This window comes from Solanum verrucosum, unplaced genomic scaffold (assembly GCF_900185275.1).
Source record: "Solanum verrucosum unplaced genomic scaffold, falcon-dt-bn FXZP01000255.1, whole genome shotgun sequence".
Classification (NCBI taxonomy): domain Eukaryota; kingdom Viridiplantae; phylum Streptophyta; class Magnoliopsida; order Solanales; family Solanaceae; genus Solanum; species Solanum verrucosum.
The window spans coordinates 1,381,145-1,395,691 of NW_026020006.1; the positions used below are offsets into that span (position 1 = coordinate 1,381,145).

The 14,547-nt window shown below is 36.0% G+C and overlaps 1 protein-coding gene across 2 annotated transcripts; it reads left to right on the forward strand.

The window, feature by feature from the left end:
* The first annotated feature begins 8,895 nt into the window (after positions 1-8,895).
* On the forward strand, positions 8,896-12,372 carry LOC125819663 (uncharacterized). Of its 2 annotated transcripts, none has more exons than XM_049499128.1 (4): positions 8,896-9,042; positions 9,741-10,168; positions 10,534-11,331; positions 12,085-12,372. In XM_049499128.1, the coding sequence occupies exons 2-4, from the start codon at positions 9,770-9,772 to the stop codon at positions 12,241-12,243; spliced, it is 1,356 nt and encodes a 451-aa protein (XP_049355085.1). In that variant the 5' UTR covers positions 8,896-9,042; positions 9,741-9,769; the 3' UTR covers positions 12,244-12,372. The 2 variants fall into 2 exon arrangements, with proteins under 2 accessions (XP_049355085.1, XP_049355086.1); XM_049499129.1 differs by having other exon boundaries at positions 10,534-11,323; positions 12,085-12,353.
* Positions 12,373-14,547: the final 2,175 nt, after the last annotated feature.

A 14,547-nucleotide genomic window follows, 5' to 3' on the forward strand; every position in this document is an offset into this window, starting at 1 on the left:
TCTACCAAATTATAGCATAAAGTTCAACTCATTTGATCACATTTTATAATAATTCCCCCCCCCCCCCCCCCCGGCGGCGCTTCCTGTTTTGAAGCAATATCTAATTGGGATGAAGTATAGTATAGTAATCTCAATGTTGTTTTTAAAAATACAATGTTTGTTTTGATGGTTAATTTACTTAAATTTTATTATCATATTTTTAAATATATTGTGTAACTACTGATTTAGTGTGATCGTATCATTACTTTACTTCCCCTTCATCTTGCCCTTTTACCTTGTCTCTTATAATAAATAATTTTATCGCATACCATACTCTTTTATTTGTAATATTGTAAGTTGTGAAACACATAGTTAATCCGAACATTATATTCATCAATAAAATACATTATGAAATAATAGGTGACAAATTACATCCAAACAAGTATAATAAAAATGGTAATTAGTATGCTATGAGAAATTCTTTTTCTAGAAGGAAACCAAAAACAAAAAAGGACTCAATGGGATTTCACTTTACTAAGTGATGCTTCACCATTTAAAGGTTGCGTCAATGTTAAAACCCTAAAGCTCACGACGTGCATTGTATGTGAAGGAGCCCGACGTGCATTGTATGCGAAGGAACCCTAGAGTGATGTTTTTAGGTGGATCCAAGATATCAATTTGATGAATTCAATTTGCAGGTTTATATTTATGAAATTATAAGTTTATAGTATTAATTATTATAATTTTAGTAAAATTTTGCATATATGTTTTTATGTTTCGTATAAAAAACGTTGGGTTTGATCACTTAAACCCGATAATTATATTTTGAAAGATATCTTTATTAACCATTAACTTGCATTGTCATGTTTCCTTCTTGATGAGTTCCCTTAAACTTAATGAAGCTTCTTCTATGGCAATTAAACTTTACAATTTAAAGAAGATTTTTCCATTCGTGAAAGTGTTTAAGTTACGTGTATTGTCAGTATATAGATTTTTTACATTATCGATTGGGTTAAGTTTAATAAATTATTACAATAAATGAATTTCATAGCAAGTCTGATATGTAACCTGGAAAATATATATAAAAGAAGTACTAATCTACTATTATCGAACTTAACGTAATAGAATTTTGACGTAGCACAAATGTGAAACGTTTCGATCGAATTATATATCAAAAGTCTCGAAATATCTAGAGATTTTTTTACCTAAATTTTGGGACTGTTTAGAGGTAATTTTGAGTTAATCGAAATTGAATAGTTGGTGTACACTTCATATATGATTAAATTATATTCAATTTTTTGAGTGTATCATAATATGTATAGTCAGTGTATAACTCATGTATAAGTAAGCTATATTATATAATCAATATATACTTCCTATGACTTTTGGCTATTTATTTTTTTATGTAAATACAATATGGTTATTTTGTTATAAATTAATTACTTTATTGTATCTAAATAAACTTTAAATTTTTCCATAAATTTGCAATGACTTATTTCTCCAGTTCAGAACTACCCTGGATTCATTGTTATATTGATATATGAATTTTTTTCTTCTCTTCTTCTACTTTTTCTTATTTATTTTTTGTATATATTAGTGCAGTAACTAATGCAGATTCAATGGAACAGTAATATTGATGAATAATAATCAATGGAACAGTAGAAAAAGGGAAATTCAGGGAATAGAAAATGAGGAAGACAACTAGTTGCTAAGCTAACTTACAACTAAGAGATATATGGCAAAACAAGATAATCCCCTTTCATTTTCATCAGTACAATATATATAGGACCACAACCCTAGCTGATTCATAGAGTATGCTTGCAACAGTGTCCTCACCTACTACTGCTTCTGACAGAGCTATGCCAGCTCATACAAAGATGACTAAAGTGCAATTAAACAAAATATAATACTACTATAACTTCAGGGATTAAAGTGCTAACTTAACAACTTCAGCCACTTTCATTCTGCATCATTCCTCCATCCTTACGAACTTCCTTGTCCTCAAGGAAGAACTCTGGGAACCTGATCTTCATAGCCATAAAATCTTCCCATGTAGCTTGCTCTTTGGACATCTCCTTCCACTGAATCAGAACCTGAACCACTGCCTTATTTCCTTTCTTAACCATTCTTCTTCCTTCAATGCTCTGGGGCTCCACACAAAAGGGACTTGCTATGTCAATGATTGGTGGATGATGGGTAGTGTCTGGTAGTTGATGGCATAACTTCAATTGAGACACATGTATAGTGGGATGGATGGCGACATGAGCTGGTAGAGATAGCTTGTATGCTACTATTCCAATCTTTTCTAAGATCTGATAGGGTCCATAAAACTTTGCTGACAGTTTATTGAATGCTTGTGGAGACACTGTCACTTGTCTATAGGGCTGAATCTTCAAATACACCCAATCCCCTACCTTCAATTGCCTATCACTTCTATGTTTGTTAGCCAAAGACTGCATCCTTTGTTGAGCTCTGTGTAGATGGAAATTGAGAAGTTGAGCCTTAAATTCTCTGGTGATCAGACTCTTATCCACTTCTTCTTCAATAGCTTCCCCTGGTAGATATGGCAAATGGATAGGTGGAGCTTGACCATATAGTGCTTCATAAGGGGTGGTTTGTATAGCTGACTGGTAGGTGGAATTATACCACCATTCTGCTAGTGGCAAGTATAAAGCCCAGTCATGCTGACTATCTGAGCAATAGCACCTTAAATAAGTCTCCAATGTCCTGTTAAGGACTTCAGTTTGACCATCTGTTTGTGGATGGTAAGCTGAAGATGTGCTCAATGTTACTCCTTGTAATGAAAACAGTTCTTGCCAAAACCTACTCAAAAATATGGGATCCCTATCACTCACAATATTTTCTGGCATGCCATGGAGTTTGAACACCTGGTCCATGAATGTTTGAGCCACAGAAACAGCCGTGTAAGGATGGCTAAGTGCCATAAAATGACCATACTTGGTCAGTCAGTCTACCACCACAAGGATGGTGGTTTTCCCCTTAGACTTTGGAAGGCCATCAATGAAGTCCATGCTTATGCAAGACCATGAGGTCTTGGGAATAGCCAAAGGTTGTAAGAGGCCCGGAGTTGCTGAGGCATCATACTTACTTCTTTGACAAACTGAGCACTTCCTAACATATTCATTTACATCTTCTCTGAGATTCTTCCAATAGAAAAGAGTAGCCAGCCTTCTGTAGGTATTCTCCATTCCTGAGTGCCCCCCATTAGTGTTATCATGCCACAGTTGCATGATGTCCTTCCTTAGCTGTGCATCTGCTCCAATAACCAGCTTACCATACTTCCTTAGTTGTTGGTTGGTGTAAGTGTATCCCTTTACTGTTTCACCTTGCTCCTCCAGCTTTTGAATAAGAGATCTAAGCTCTTGGTCTTTGTTCCAAAGTTCCATGATCCTATGAAGCAAAGTGTGATCTGCAGGTGCTACTGAAATCATTAGCAATTCAGTATTCACTTGTCTTGATAGAGAATCGGCAGCCTTATTTTCCCTTCCCTTCTTATACTCTATTTCAAAATCAAACTGCATCAATTTTGCTATCCATTTCATCTGAGTCCCAGTATGAAGTTTTTGCTCCAGTAAAAACTTCAGTGCTTTTTGATCTGTTCTGATTAAAAAATGTCTTCCCAGCAGATATTGTGACCACTTAGTCACGGCCATGACTAAAGCTAATAGCTCTTTGTCATACACAGATAAACCTTGATGCCTTGCAGAGAGCCCCTTGCTCAAATAAGCCAATGGATGTCCATCCTGCATCAATACTGCCCCTATACCGTAGTCACATGCATCTGTTTCGACTACAAACATCAATGTACTATTAGGCAAAGCTAGCACAGGAGCACTTACCAGGGTTAATTTCAACTTCTCAACAGCTGCAGTAGCCTTGTCACTCCAATGATACCCCTCCTTCTTCAAAAGATCAGTCAACGGCTTGCTAATGACCCCATAACCTTTGATTAACCTCCTATAGTAACCAGTTAATCCAAGAAAACCCCTCAACTCCTTTAGTGTTTTAGGCATTGGCCAATTTTTAACAGCTTCTATCTTTTTTGGATCAGTAGCTACACCCTCAGCAGAGATGAAATGACCTAAGTACTCCACCCTTGTTGCCCCAAAGGAGCATTTAGCCTTCCTCACAAACAACTTATGTTGTACCAGCAAGTTGAAAGTGATTCTCAAATGCTGCAAATGTTCTTCCAAGCTCCTGCTGTATACCAAAATGTCATCAAAAAATACCAAAATAAACTTCCTTAGGTAATCTTTGAACACATGGTTCATTAACCCTTGAAAACTAGAAGGTGCATTAGATGAGACCAAAGGGCATCACTAAATACTCATAGTGTCCAGCATGTGTCCTGAAAGCAGTCTTCTGTACATCTTCCCTTGCCATCCTAATCTGATGATAACCAGACCTAAGATCCAATTTAGAGTAGATCCGTGAACCACCAAGTTCATCTAACAACTCTTCGATAATGGGGATGGGAAATTTATCTTTGATAGTCATTTTGTTGAGTGCCCTATAATCTACACACAACCTCCAAGACCCATCCTTCTTCCCTACCAATACCACGGGTGAAGCATAAGGACTAGAGCTTGGCCGCACAATGCCTTGATCCAACATTTCTTGCACCATCTGATCAAGGACATCTTTCTGTCCTGATGAGTACCTGTAACACCTAGCATTGACTGGATTGCTACCTTGCTGCAAGGGAATCTTGTGGTCAAACACTCCTCTATGAGGTGGCAAGCCCTTGGGATCCTGAAAGAGTATCTGAAACTCCTTAGTTAATTCCAAGATATGATTAGCACTAGCATCGGCCTATGGTTCCTCTCGTTGTTCCTGATCAGTTGGCAATACCCTGATCATGAAAAGTTGACAGCCATTTTGGGCTAGCTTGTCCAACTTCTTGGCCTCCACAATTCTAGTTTTCTCTCTAGTACCTTGTATTACCACTTCCTTGCCTTGATACCAGAACCCCAGCGTTAACTTTTGGAAGTTGAGTTTGATGTCTCCTAGAGGAAGCAACCACTGAACCCCCAAAATCATATCGCAAGAACCTAGTGACAGCAACAAAAAGTCATCCTGGAATGTGAGCCCTTGCATCATCCAAATGAAGTTTCTACAAACCTCATTAGTCTGTCTATTGCCACCATCAGCTACATTCACAGACTGTGGTTTGATCAATTGTGTATCTCCCTGCAACTTCTTAATCAACCTATCATCAATAAAATTATGTGAGCTTCCAGGGTCAACCAATATGTTTAGAGGACCATCCTTAGTATAGCCCATGATTCTAAGTGTATTGAACCCATGGATTCCATTAAGAGCATGTACAGATATTTCACAATTCTGTTCATGTCCCTCTTCCTCTTCATAGTTATCATGATCCTCCTGCACTTCTAACATTTGGTCTTCCTCCCCATCTTCAGCCACCTCTAACAAATATAGTTGTTTGTTAGAGCTGCACCTATGACCAGGCACAAACTTCTCATCACAGAAGAAACACAGACCTTTCTGCCTTTTCTCACTCATCTCAGTAGGTGTGAGCCTTCTTGAAGTCTTCCTGTTCAGACTCACAGATGAGTCCTTAAATGGTTGGCCTTCTCGTTTGCTTCCTGCTCCCTTGGAAAATGAATTATAGTTCCCTGCCCTTGACTGAGAACCCCCTGCAACATATAGAGATGATCTAGTCAACTTCAACTGGGCATTTACCTGAGCCTCAGTGTTTCTTGCTAACTGGTAAGCTTGTGGTAAAGAATAGGGCCTATGATTCTTAACAGTAAATCCAATCTCAGGTTTCAAACCAGTGATAAAAGCACTAATAGCATACTCAGGGAGAATAACCAATCTGGTCATAATCCTATCAAACTCCTTTTGATACTCATCAACCATTCCAACCTGCTTGACTAGTTTAAGTTCAGACATAGGATCAGTATACTCAGCCCCAAATCTGTCCATTAGCGCATAAACATACTCCTCCCAAGCAGGGTAAGGTAAGTGAGATCTACTTTTCAGATAAGCCAGATGCCATTCTATAGCTATATCATCAAAATGAATGGATGCTACCTTAACCTTCTGATTATAAGCTACTTCATCCATCGAAAAGTATTGTTCCACCTTACACAACCATGCTCTAAGATTAGTTCCATTAAACCTAGGAAATTCCATTTTGGTGAACCTGGTCATTGATTGGTTTCCTGAGCAGTTTCCAGGTGATGCTCCAAATGATATCCCTCCATGAGGTCCTGCAACATGTGGTCCTTGATTCATCCCTTGTGAAACATGTCCTTGAGGTGTGGTTGTTTCCATATTAGCTTGAAAAGGAGGCACAGACCCCCACCCCAAAGGATTCATTCCTGGTGATTGTTGCATTCGATAGTTCTGATTCATCCAAGCTACAGGGTTCCCAGATGGAGTATAGATGTCTCCACCACCCTCTGTTACTTCTGCTCTTTTTCCTTTATCTGTCATCCTTGCTGCCTCTACAGATTCCTTCAAGACTGCAAAGGATTTTTCATGATGATCCTCCATTTGAGTTTGCCTCATGGAGACATTAGCCATCTCAAGAGTTATCCTCTCTAACATTGATTTGATCTCAGTCATATCAGTAGCCATGATAACACCCACAAAGCTCAAGACTATGCTCTGATACCAAATAATGCAGATTCAATGGAACAGTAATATTGATGAATAATAATCAATGGAACAGTAGAAAAAGGGAAATTCAGGGAATAGAAAATGAGGAAGACAACTAGTTGCTAAGCTAACTTACAACTAAGAGATATATGGCAAAACAAGATAATCCCCTTTCATTTTCATCAGTACAATATATATAGGACCACAACCCTAGCTGATTCATAGAGTATGCTTGCAACAGTGTCCTCACCTACTACTGCTTCTGACAGAGCTATGCCAGCTCATACAAAGATGACTAAAGTGCAATTAAACAAAATATAATACTACTATAACTTCAGGGATTAAAGTGCTAACTTAACAACTTCAGCCACTTTCATTCTGCATCAGTAACTTGAACCTATAATGTTGGGTTGATTGAGTTTGATAAATGTTGATCCAGGAAATCATATTAATTAGTTGAAAAACAAAGTTGAAGATAAAATTCAGTTTGTATACAATATTATACATCATTATACAAAAATATAATAAACGTATAATGTTGTATACCTAGTGTGTTAACATCGTCATACAATATTGCTTTTTCTTCTCTTTTTCGTTTTTTTCCTCATTTTTTGGGTGTATATTATTATACATTTCGTATACATGCCTATACAAAGTTATATATCACTACACATTTACTACACATATGGAATTAAAAAATAATTTTGTGTTTTCTTACTTTTTCTTGAACAATATCTATGTATAAATAAACTTTTCTTATTGATTTATTTGCTAAATAAGGAAGTTTAGTTTGTGTGATGCATATTTGTGATGTTTAGCCTGTGTGGAGGCTTGTGTGAAATGATTAATTATTGCTGAAAACTTGTGATATGTGAGTAATTGCCCAAAACGAGGGGCTATGTGACTTATCCTTATGTTTGATATTGAGATGCACGGGTTAGGAGCTTGAGTTAATGTTTGATCATATTAAAATGAAAAAGATCCTTGACGAATTGATTATGTCTTTGTGTTGTGATGCATTCATCCTCATTCAACATATCATTGTGCATGGGAATATGAGAAAGTGGAGAAACACCATCTTTTTGAGAAAAAAAAATGTGACATCTTACTTATATCCTTGATCACGCTGAGGTGGCAAGTTGATGAGACATTGAGATTGGTATATGAACTGCGAGTCTCCCATGGGTGCTCGTCTAAAAGCTAGAGGCTCGGCAAGGTGTATATGACAGGTTGTGTGACGACCTTGGTACCACCACATCATCCCATCATTTCATCAATTCTTTGCATCGCATTGGTCAACTTGTTGTGTTGTATAACTTGCTTATATGTTGATTTGAGTATTATCTGTACCCTCGTGTGTTTACTTTATTCTCTGTTATTACATAAATTGGCGTCACCGATGTCGGAATGGGACTTTTCTGCATGCAGGTATAGGCGTTTCATAGTTTATTTCCTAGTCTGATTAGTTGCTTATGCTTAGTCTGTCTAACTTAATGAGTACATGTGGGTTGTACTCACCCCCTACTTCTATTATCACTTTGATGTAGATCCTAGTCAGGGTGATCCTTGTAGAGGTTGATTGGATCCAACTGATTTATCTTTTTCGGAGTTGTGGTGAGACCCTGCTTTCCGGATCGCCATTAGTCTCCATCCATCATTAGAAGTCTATAACTTTCATTTCGAAGACTTGAGCTAGATTTCAGATTCTAGAATTGTATTAGATGCATGCACTTCACACTTATGCTACCAGGTTTTGAAATTCTTTATTGTTTTCTATCATTTGTGGCCTGACTTCCCTTTGGGTGTCTCGTATGTATTAGTTCTTTCACCTTACACACCATTTTGGAGTTCTTGGGGTGTGTGTCATCATGACCTCAACTTTTGGATGGTGACAATATGAGTCAATTAGTACTACAATTTCTTATTTGCTAAATCTAAGGTATTCTCCTCAAACGAAATTGTATTTAATTTTTGCCCCCTTGTATTTCATGTAATTATTTTGTATACACATTCTTCATCTATTGAAAATTTGCAAATTGTAGTATTCTTATTCAACATAAGTTTAAAGGTTTTTTAATCTTTGAAATTAAAATTTTTATCTTGCTCGGCATAAGTTGTGTGGCATTGTTAAATTTTATGGTTAATAATAGGGCATAATGGGACTTTTTTTTTCTGGTGGATCGAGTTTTTGAAGCAAATCATCATTTTTTTTTCCCAATAATACCCCTCTCTACGTAATATATATTTTGTTTTTTTTTTCTTAAACATTTCTTTTTCCCCAAAACCAAACCCTAAAACACAAATACAATTTAACTCAAATCCGAAAAATTCTTTCGATTCCTTCAAGGGAACAATCCAATTTGCGATCGGCGACTTCATAAGTTGAAGCATTTCTTCAATTTTCAGAAAAACGTACGTAATTTGATCCATATTTACGATTTTCTTGTAAACAGAATTATTTTATCATTTCGTTTTAATTTTTGTTTTGATTATTGAGATTTATGTGGATGTTTCGATCATTTGTTGAAATCAATTAATTGGGTTTTAATTATTTTTTTCAGATTTTTTTTTGCTTTTCTCACAAGTTTGTTTATGTATTTTGCTCAGTGCCTATGCAAGTTTTCAATCTTTTTTTAGATTTTTTTTTCTGATCAAAAGAATCATTTTGTTATGATTTTATGAATTTTATTTAGGTACTTCAGCATTTATGTTATTGGTGGTTTTTGTTAAGGTTGCAATATTTTTTAAAAGATTCCTTTTTGTTTTGGTGTGTGTGTATGTATGTGTGAGATCATATACTCAGACCTTGTTAATTTTGTGCTAGCAATCAGTATCGACGATTGAGTACTTTATAGATAATCATACTTTTGTGTATATATCATTTTGTGGGGGTTTTTCTATTGAATCAATTAAGTTTTAATTCGATTAATTGTTTGGGTATTGATGTAAAGATTTTGTCTTTTCATGTATATCTTGAGATTACTGATGATAATATCCTTTTCGTTCTTGATAGAATGTATCTCTACCAAGTTTTGGGAAGTTTTGATGTTGTTATGGTTTTGTAGTACAAAGTCTTGTGTTGTGTTATAATGTGCTTTTGAAATTACCAGGTTATCGGGTTTGAGCTGAGTTACAAATCATGAGGTTTAAAAGGGGAAGCAAAGTTGAGGTAATGAACATGAAGCAGTCACCTGCATTACAGCGTCGTGCAGAGATTCTCTCTGATAATGAGCATATGTACACTGTAAGGTATGATTACTATCCTGGAATGGAAAGTAAGGGGAGGACTGAGAGGGTGTCAAGAAAGAATATCAGATCTTGTACACCATGTGTGGAGGGTTTGGAAAATCAGGAAACTGGTCAGGTTGTGGAGGTATTTGACGAATCATCTTGGAAGATGGCTACAATTGTGAAGGTTCTGGATAGTGACTACTATTTGGTACGCCAAACTGGATGCCTGAAGGAGCTTTGTGTGCACAGATCAAACACGAGAGTGGTACAATGTTGGCAAGATGAGGAACGGGACTTGATAAGGAAGGTGAGTTTGTAGTCTCCCTCCCTCTCCATTTCCCAAGACCTTATGTTATTCTCTCCTTTTACTTTTCATTTGCATTCTTAGATTTTTGTTTGCAGATGTAGAATGATAGAAGAAGTTTAGCATTCCTCCTTTTTTTCCAATCTTCTTGGGTGTGTTGTGTCTAATAGAATTTCGCATTTATATTTGGTCTTTTCTCTCTTTATTTTGAGGATTTTTCCTTTTTATTTTTTATTTTGTGTTCCACTTATCTTCTTTTCATTTTTTCTTGATTCGTATTGTTGTTTGGTTCTTCATTGTCATCTTTCGGTATTGGTCTGAGTTGTTTAGTTTGTGTTTGTTGACTATATGTTTGTTTCTTCTTATAGGGATCTGAACTGTGTAGAAGATCTGACCAACTATCAGCTTTAAAACCTTCTAAAAAGGTGAGCAAGGTCCTGTCTTTTAGTGCAAGGAGTAGATTTCATGCTGGGGATGATCATTTAGCTTCTCAGGAGTGTACTGAGTTGCGGAAGTCTCATATTAGCTCTTCGTTATTGCTGAATAGGGTATCCCAAGTTGCCTTCTCTAAAAATGAAACATCTAGAAACATTCAGGATTTAGCGGCAACTGAGAGAGCTTTTAAGAGACGGAGGGTGGTCCCAGCTTCCTTAAAGGGACAGGTCAATGTTAATGCCAAGTGCAAAGAGAATATAATGGCTGAGAAGTATGTGCATGATTCATTGAACGATGTATCTGATGGATATTGTGCATTGGAGCAAACCAAAAGAAGTGGTTCTGTTGGCTATTTCCTTACCAGAAGTACAGAATCTAGTGATGCCTGTTCCGTTGGTAGTTGTAGTATCAACGAAAAATTTTCCAACTTATCCCCAGAAGAAGTCTATTGTCAAGGAACTGAGCTTCTTTGCAGTGATGCAGAGTCTTTTTATGATTCTGCAGATAAGGAGGAAAGACACTCTCTTTCTTCACCAGTGAAAATAGCAGCAAGTATTCATAGTTTGGAGTTACATGCTTATCACTGCACTTTAGAGGCATTATATGCGTCCGGTCCTTTAAGTTGGGACCAAGAAGCATTGTTAACTAATCTTCGCATCTCGCTCCATATTTCAAATGATGAACATTTAGCAGAGCTGAAGACTTTAATTTCTGCTGGAACTGGTACTCATGTCAGTTGATTTTTATTTCTGCCTCTCACCTTTCTTTTCATTGGTTGGATCTCATCCACATTTCGCCTTGGATGACATTGTAACAAGCATGAGAATAGGTGTTTTGTTGATATTTTTGACTATGTTGTTTACCTCCATTGCTGTAGACAGTTGAGCAATTGTAACTATGTTATCATGCCTTATATTCTTGGAAAGAAATAAACTTCTATCTTTTTCAAATGCATTTCTTTATGAACCTTGTAAAAGAGAGTGAACAATCATGTTGTATTATTCATGAAGAACCTCTGATATTTTACGATGATAATCATTAAAGCTGCTAGGAACATTTTTCACTATGTGACCGTCAACACTAGTCCTTGTATGGAGATGACAACTGTAAGTGATAACACAAAAAAAGACCCGCTGTTCAAGGTGCTGACGGCGGACTTAAACTATCTAAGCTTAGTCTTTATCTAGTCTCAGATATTTTCCTCAAGTAGATTTCTTTTGTTTTTTACTATGTAAAAATTGAAGCATGCAGTGAGGACGATTAAATTTTAGATTGTGAGTATATCATGATGAAGTTATAAACATCAGTATGATGTAAACTAAGTTTCCTACTTCGGCAGATACTATCTCAAATATAGATCTTGGTGCTTAATTTTTCATAATGTCGTCATATTGTGGATTTTAATTATCAATTTCTTTGGTTTTCTTGTTGGGTTCATATTCATTTCCCAAAGCGTATTATTCATAAGCATGTGAATTTTCCAGGGCAACAGTTGGATGTATACATCCTTTGCCTCCAAAAGTCAAAAGATGATGCTTGCATTTGCAGCACCTCTCCTGGCATTATATGGAGGACTCCTACAACAACTGTCCACAGATAAGACAATTCATGGCTTTTGTTGTTATTACTATAAAGCTTCATGATTTGTTTTGTCTGGATAACTTCAACATTGGCATGTTTTATCCTGAAAAGTAAAGTAATCAAATGCAACTATTTGTGTATAAGGTCTTATAATATCCTGTATCTATGTTTATGGATCCTCTGATTGCATATTGTACATACAGAAAGAATTGTTTCCTTTTTATCAACGGAGTTTTTTCTTGAGCTGAGGGTCTCAGAAACAACCTCTCTACCTCTGAGGTAGGGGGTAAGGCTTCCGTACACTCTACCCTCCCAACACTCCACTTTGTGGGATTACACTGGGTATGTTGTAGTCTTTTTATCAACTGAGCAGGAAGACATTTACATTTAGTTGGAGAATCTCGAGGTATTCGAGATGAATATAAATCAAAGGCACACTAAAATGAAAATGTGTAATCAAATTATTGGGTTCTCTCTCTTAGCAATTATACCAGAGTTTTTGGTTGCTAATTCTATGGTAAAGATTAATCTATGAAAGTGTATGCCTCTTGTGACAGCTCTAAACTGTTATTCTTGTCTCTAAGTATCATTTCTTAATGATTCATTGTGCTCTTAATCAACATCTTTGTAACTAAACATTGACAAATGTAATATAGCAACTGCAAAGTTAATTGACACTTTGTCATTCTGAGATATATCAACATTAACCTTGATTCCTTCCAAATCTTGTATTTCCCTCAATGAGGACATTGCTTCCTTAATTTCTGCTGTCTTGAGTGCTAGCTTTTTGATTAACTACAAACCGAGATTTCAAATTATCAAAATAAGTGTGTTTGTTGTTTGATCTTTTATTTTTTTATGGGATGGTGCTTCCATGCAAGAGGTTTGGATTTTTACCGAGAACTAATGTGATCTTTACGCTCTATTACTCATCCTTTGTTGGAACTTCATTACTCTTTGTGAGAATAACATGTGTAGCTCTGGGAGGTTGAAAGTCATGCTTGTGGTCTTCAGAAGAACTAAGGAACACATGGTTCATCAGTTCTTGAAGATGCTGTTGCAGGTTTGCTGCTTTTGTAATCCTCTGCAAGAATTTGTTTGATCACTTTATGTTTTTAGTTCATTGGTGCTTTTTGCAATTACCATCAGCTCTTTCCGTAGCAGGTGTAGAGTTCCAAATTACTTTCATTTCAAAACTCGAGCTTGGAGGTAAAAGAGAGGATATGTATGTACATCTGTAAAATAGATACAACAAAAGACTGCTGTTTTTGAAGAGCAACACATCTAATGATTAAGTACTAACATGATCTCTCTTCTTCTTTTTTTTTCGTGGAAGGAGTCAAGGTGATCCTCTTACTAAAATGAGTGACACATCTAATAGTTACTAAATTGATCGTTTTTTTTCTTTTTGAGAAGAAAGGGATATTATGTTAGTACTACCTCTGTCTCTAATTACTTGTCCACCTTTGAATTAACACACCTATTAAGAAAACAATTGTTGACATAGTGAATTTTCCATTTTACCCCTATTAATTATGAAGTGGATGAATTAAAAATTTAAGATTTTCAAGAAGTTCTACCTTTTTCAAAATTAATTAATTGAGGATATAATAGGTAAAAAAAAAATTGTCCTTTCTTGATTTGTAAAAAGGGACAAGTAAAAAGGGAAAATTGGACAAGTAATTAGAGACAGAGGGAGTACTTAATTATTTAGATATCTGGTTCTTCAAAATGGCAGTCCTTTTGATAGACGCAAAATCTAGAGAAGGACCGCACCTCAATGGAGTAGGCAATCTACCCCACGGAGACAGCTTTACTGTCACTCCAAGACTCAGTAGTGGAGGAAAAAACATTGGAAAATAAAGATAATGCATGTATGGAGATCTGCACACAGGTATGTCAGTTTATTAATTGGCCTTTTGATCAGTGCATTCATACAGGTGTGTGTGTGTGTGATTGTTTGTTAAGGTGAAGCTCTTTAAAGTTTCAAGACTATGAGTCCCAACGCTAAATTTATTACTAATAGGTTAGCTCATTAAAGTTTAGATATTCACAAATTATCTACAAATTGCAATTTTTCTCATATCAATATGGTGAAATGTTAGTTAAAGTTCATGTAATTCGACTCTCAAGAAACAAAATGTTACAAGCATTTGTGACGAAACCAGGAGCAGTGACCTTTTCTTCGCTATTTTCTGCTTTATTTTTGTTTTTTGTAAGAGAAAGTGAAATATCTGGCTTCTGAAAATGGAGGAAAAGAGAAACAAAATGAGTTTATTCATATCACCATCAAATGACATATGAAGTACTGCTAAAAACAATACTTCCAAATAGAGGTACAGGGGAGGTCATTCATACACACAATT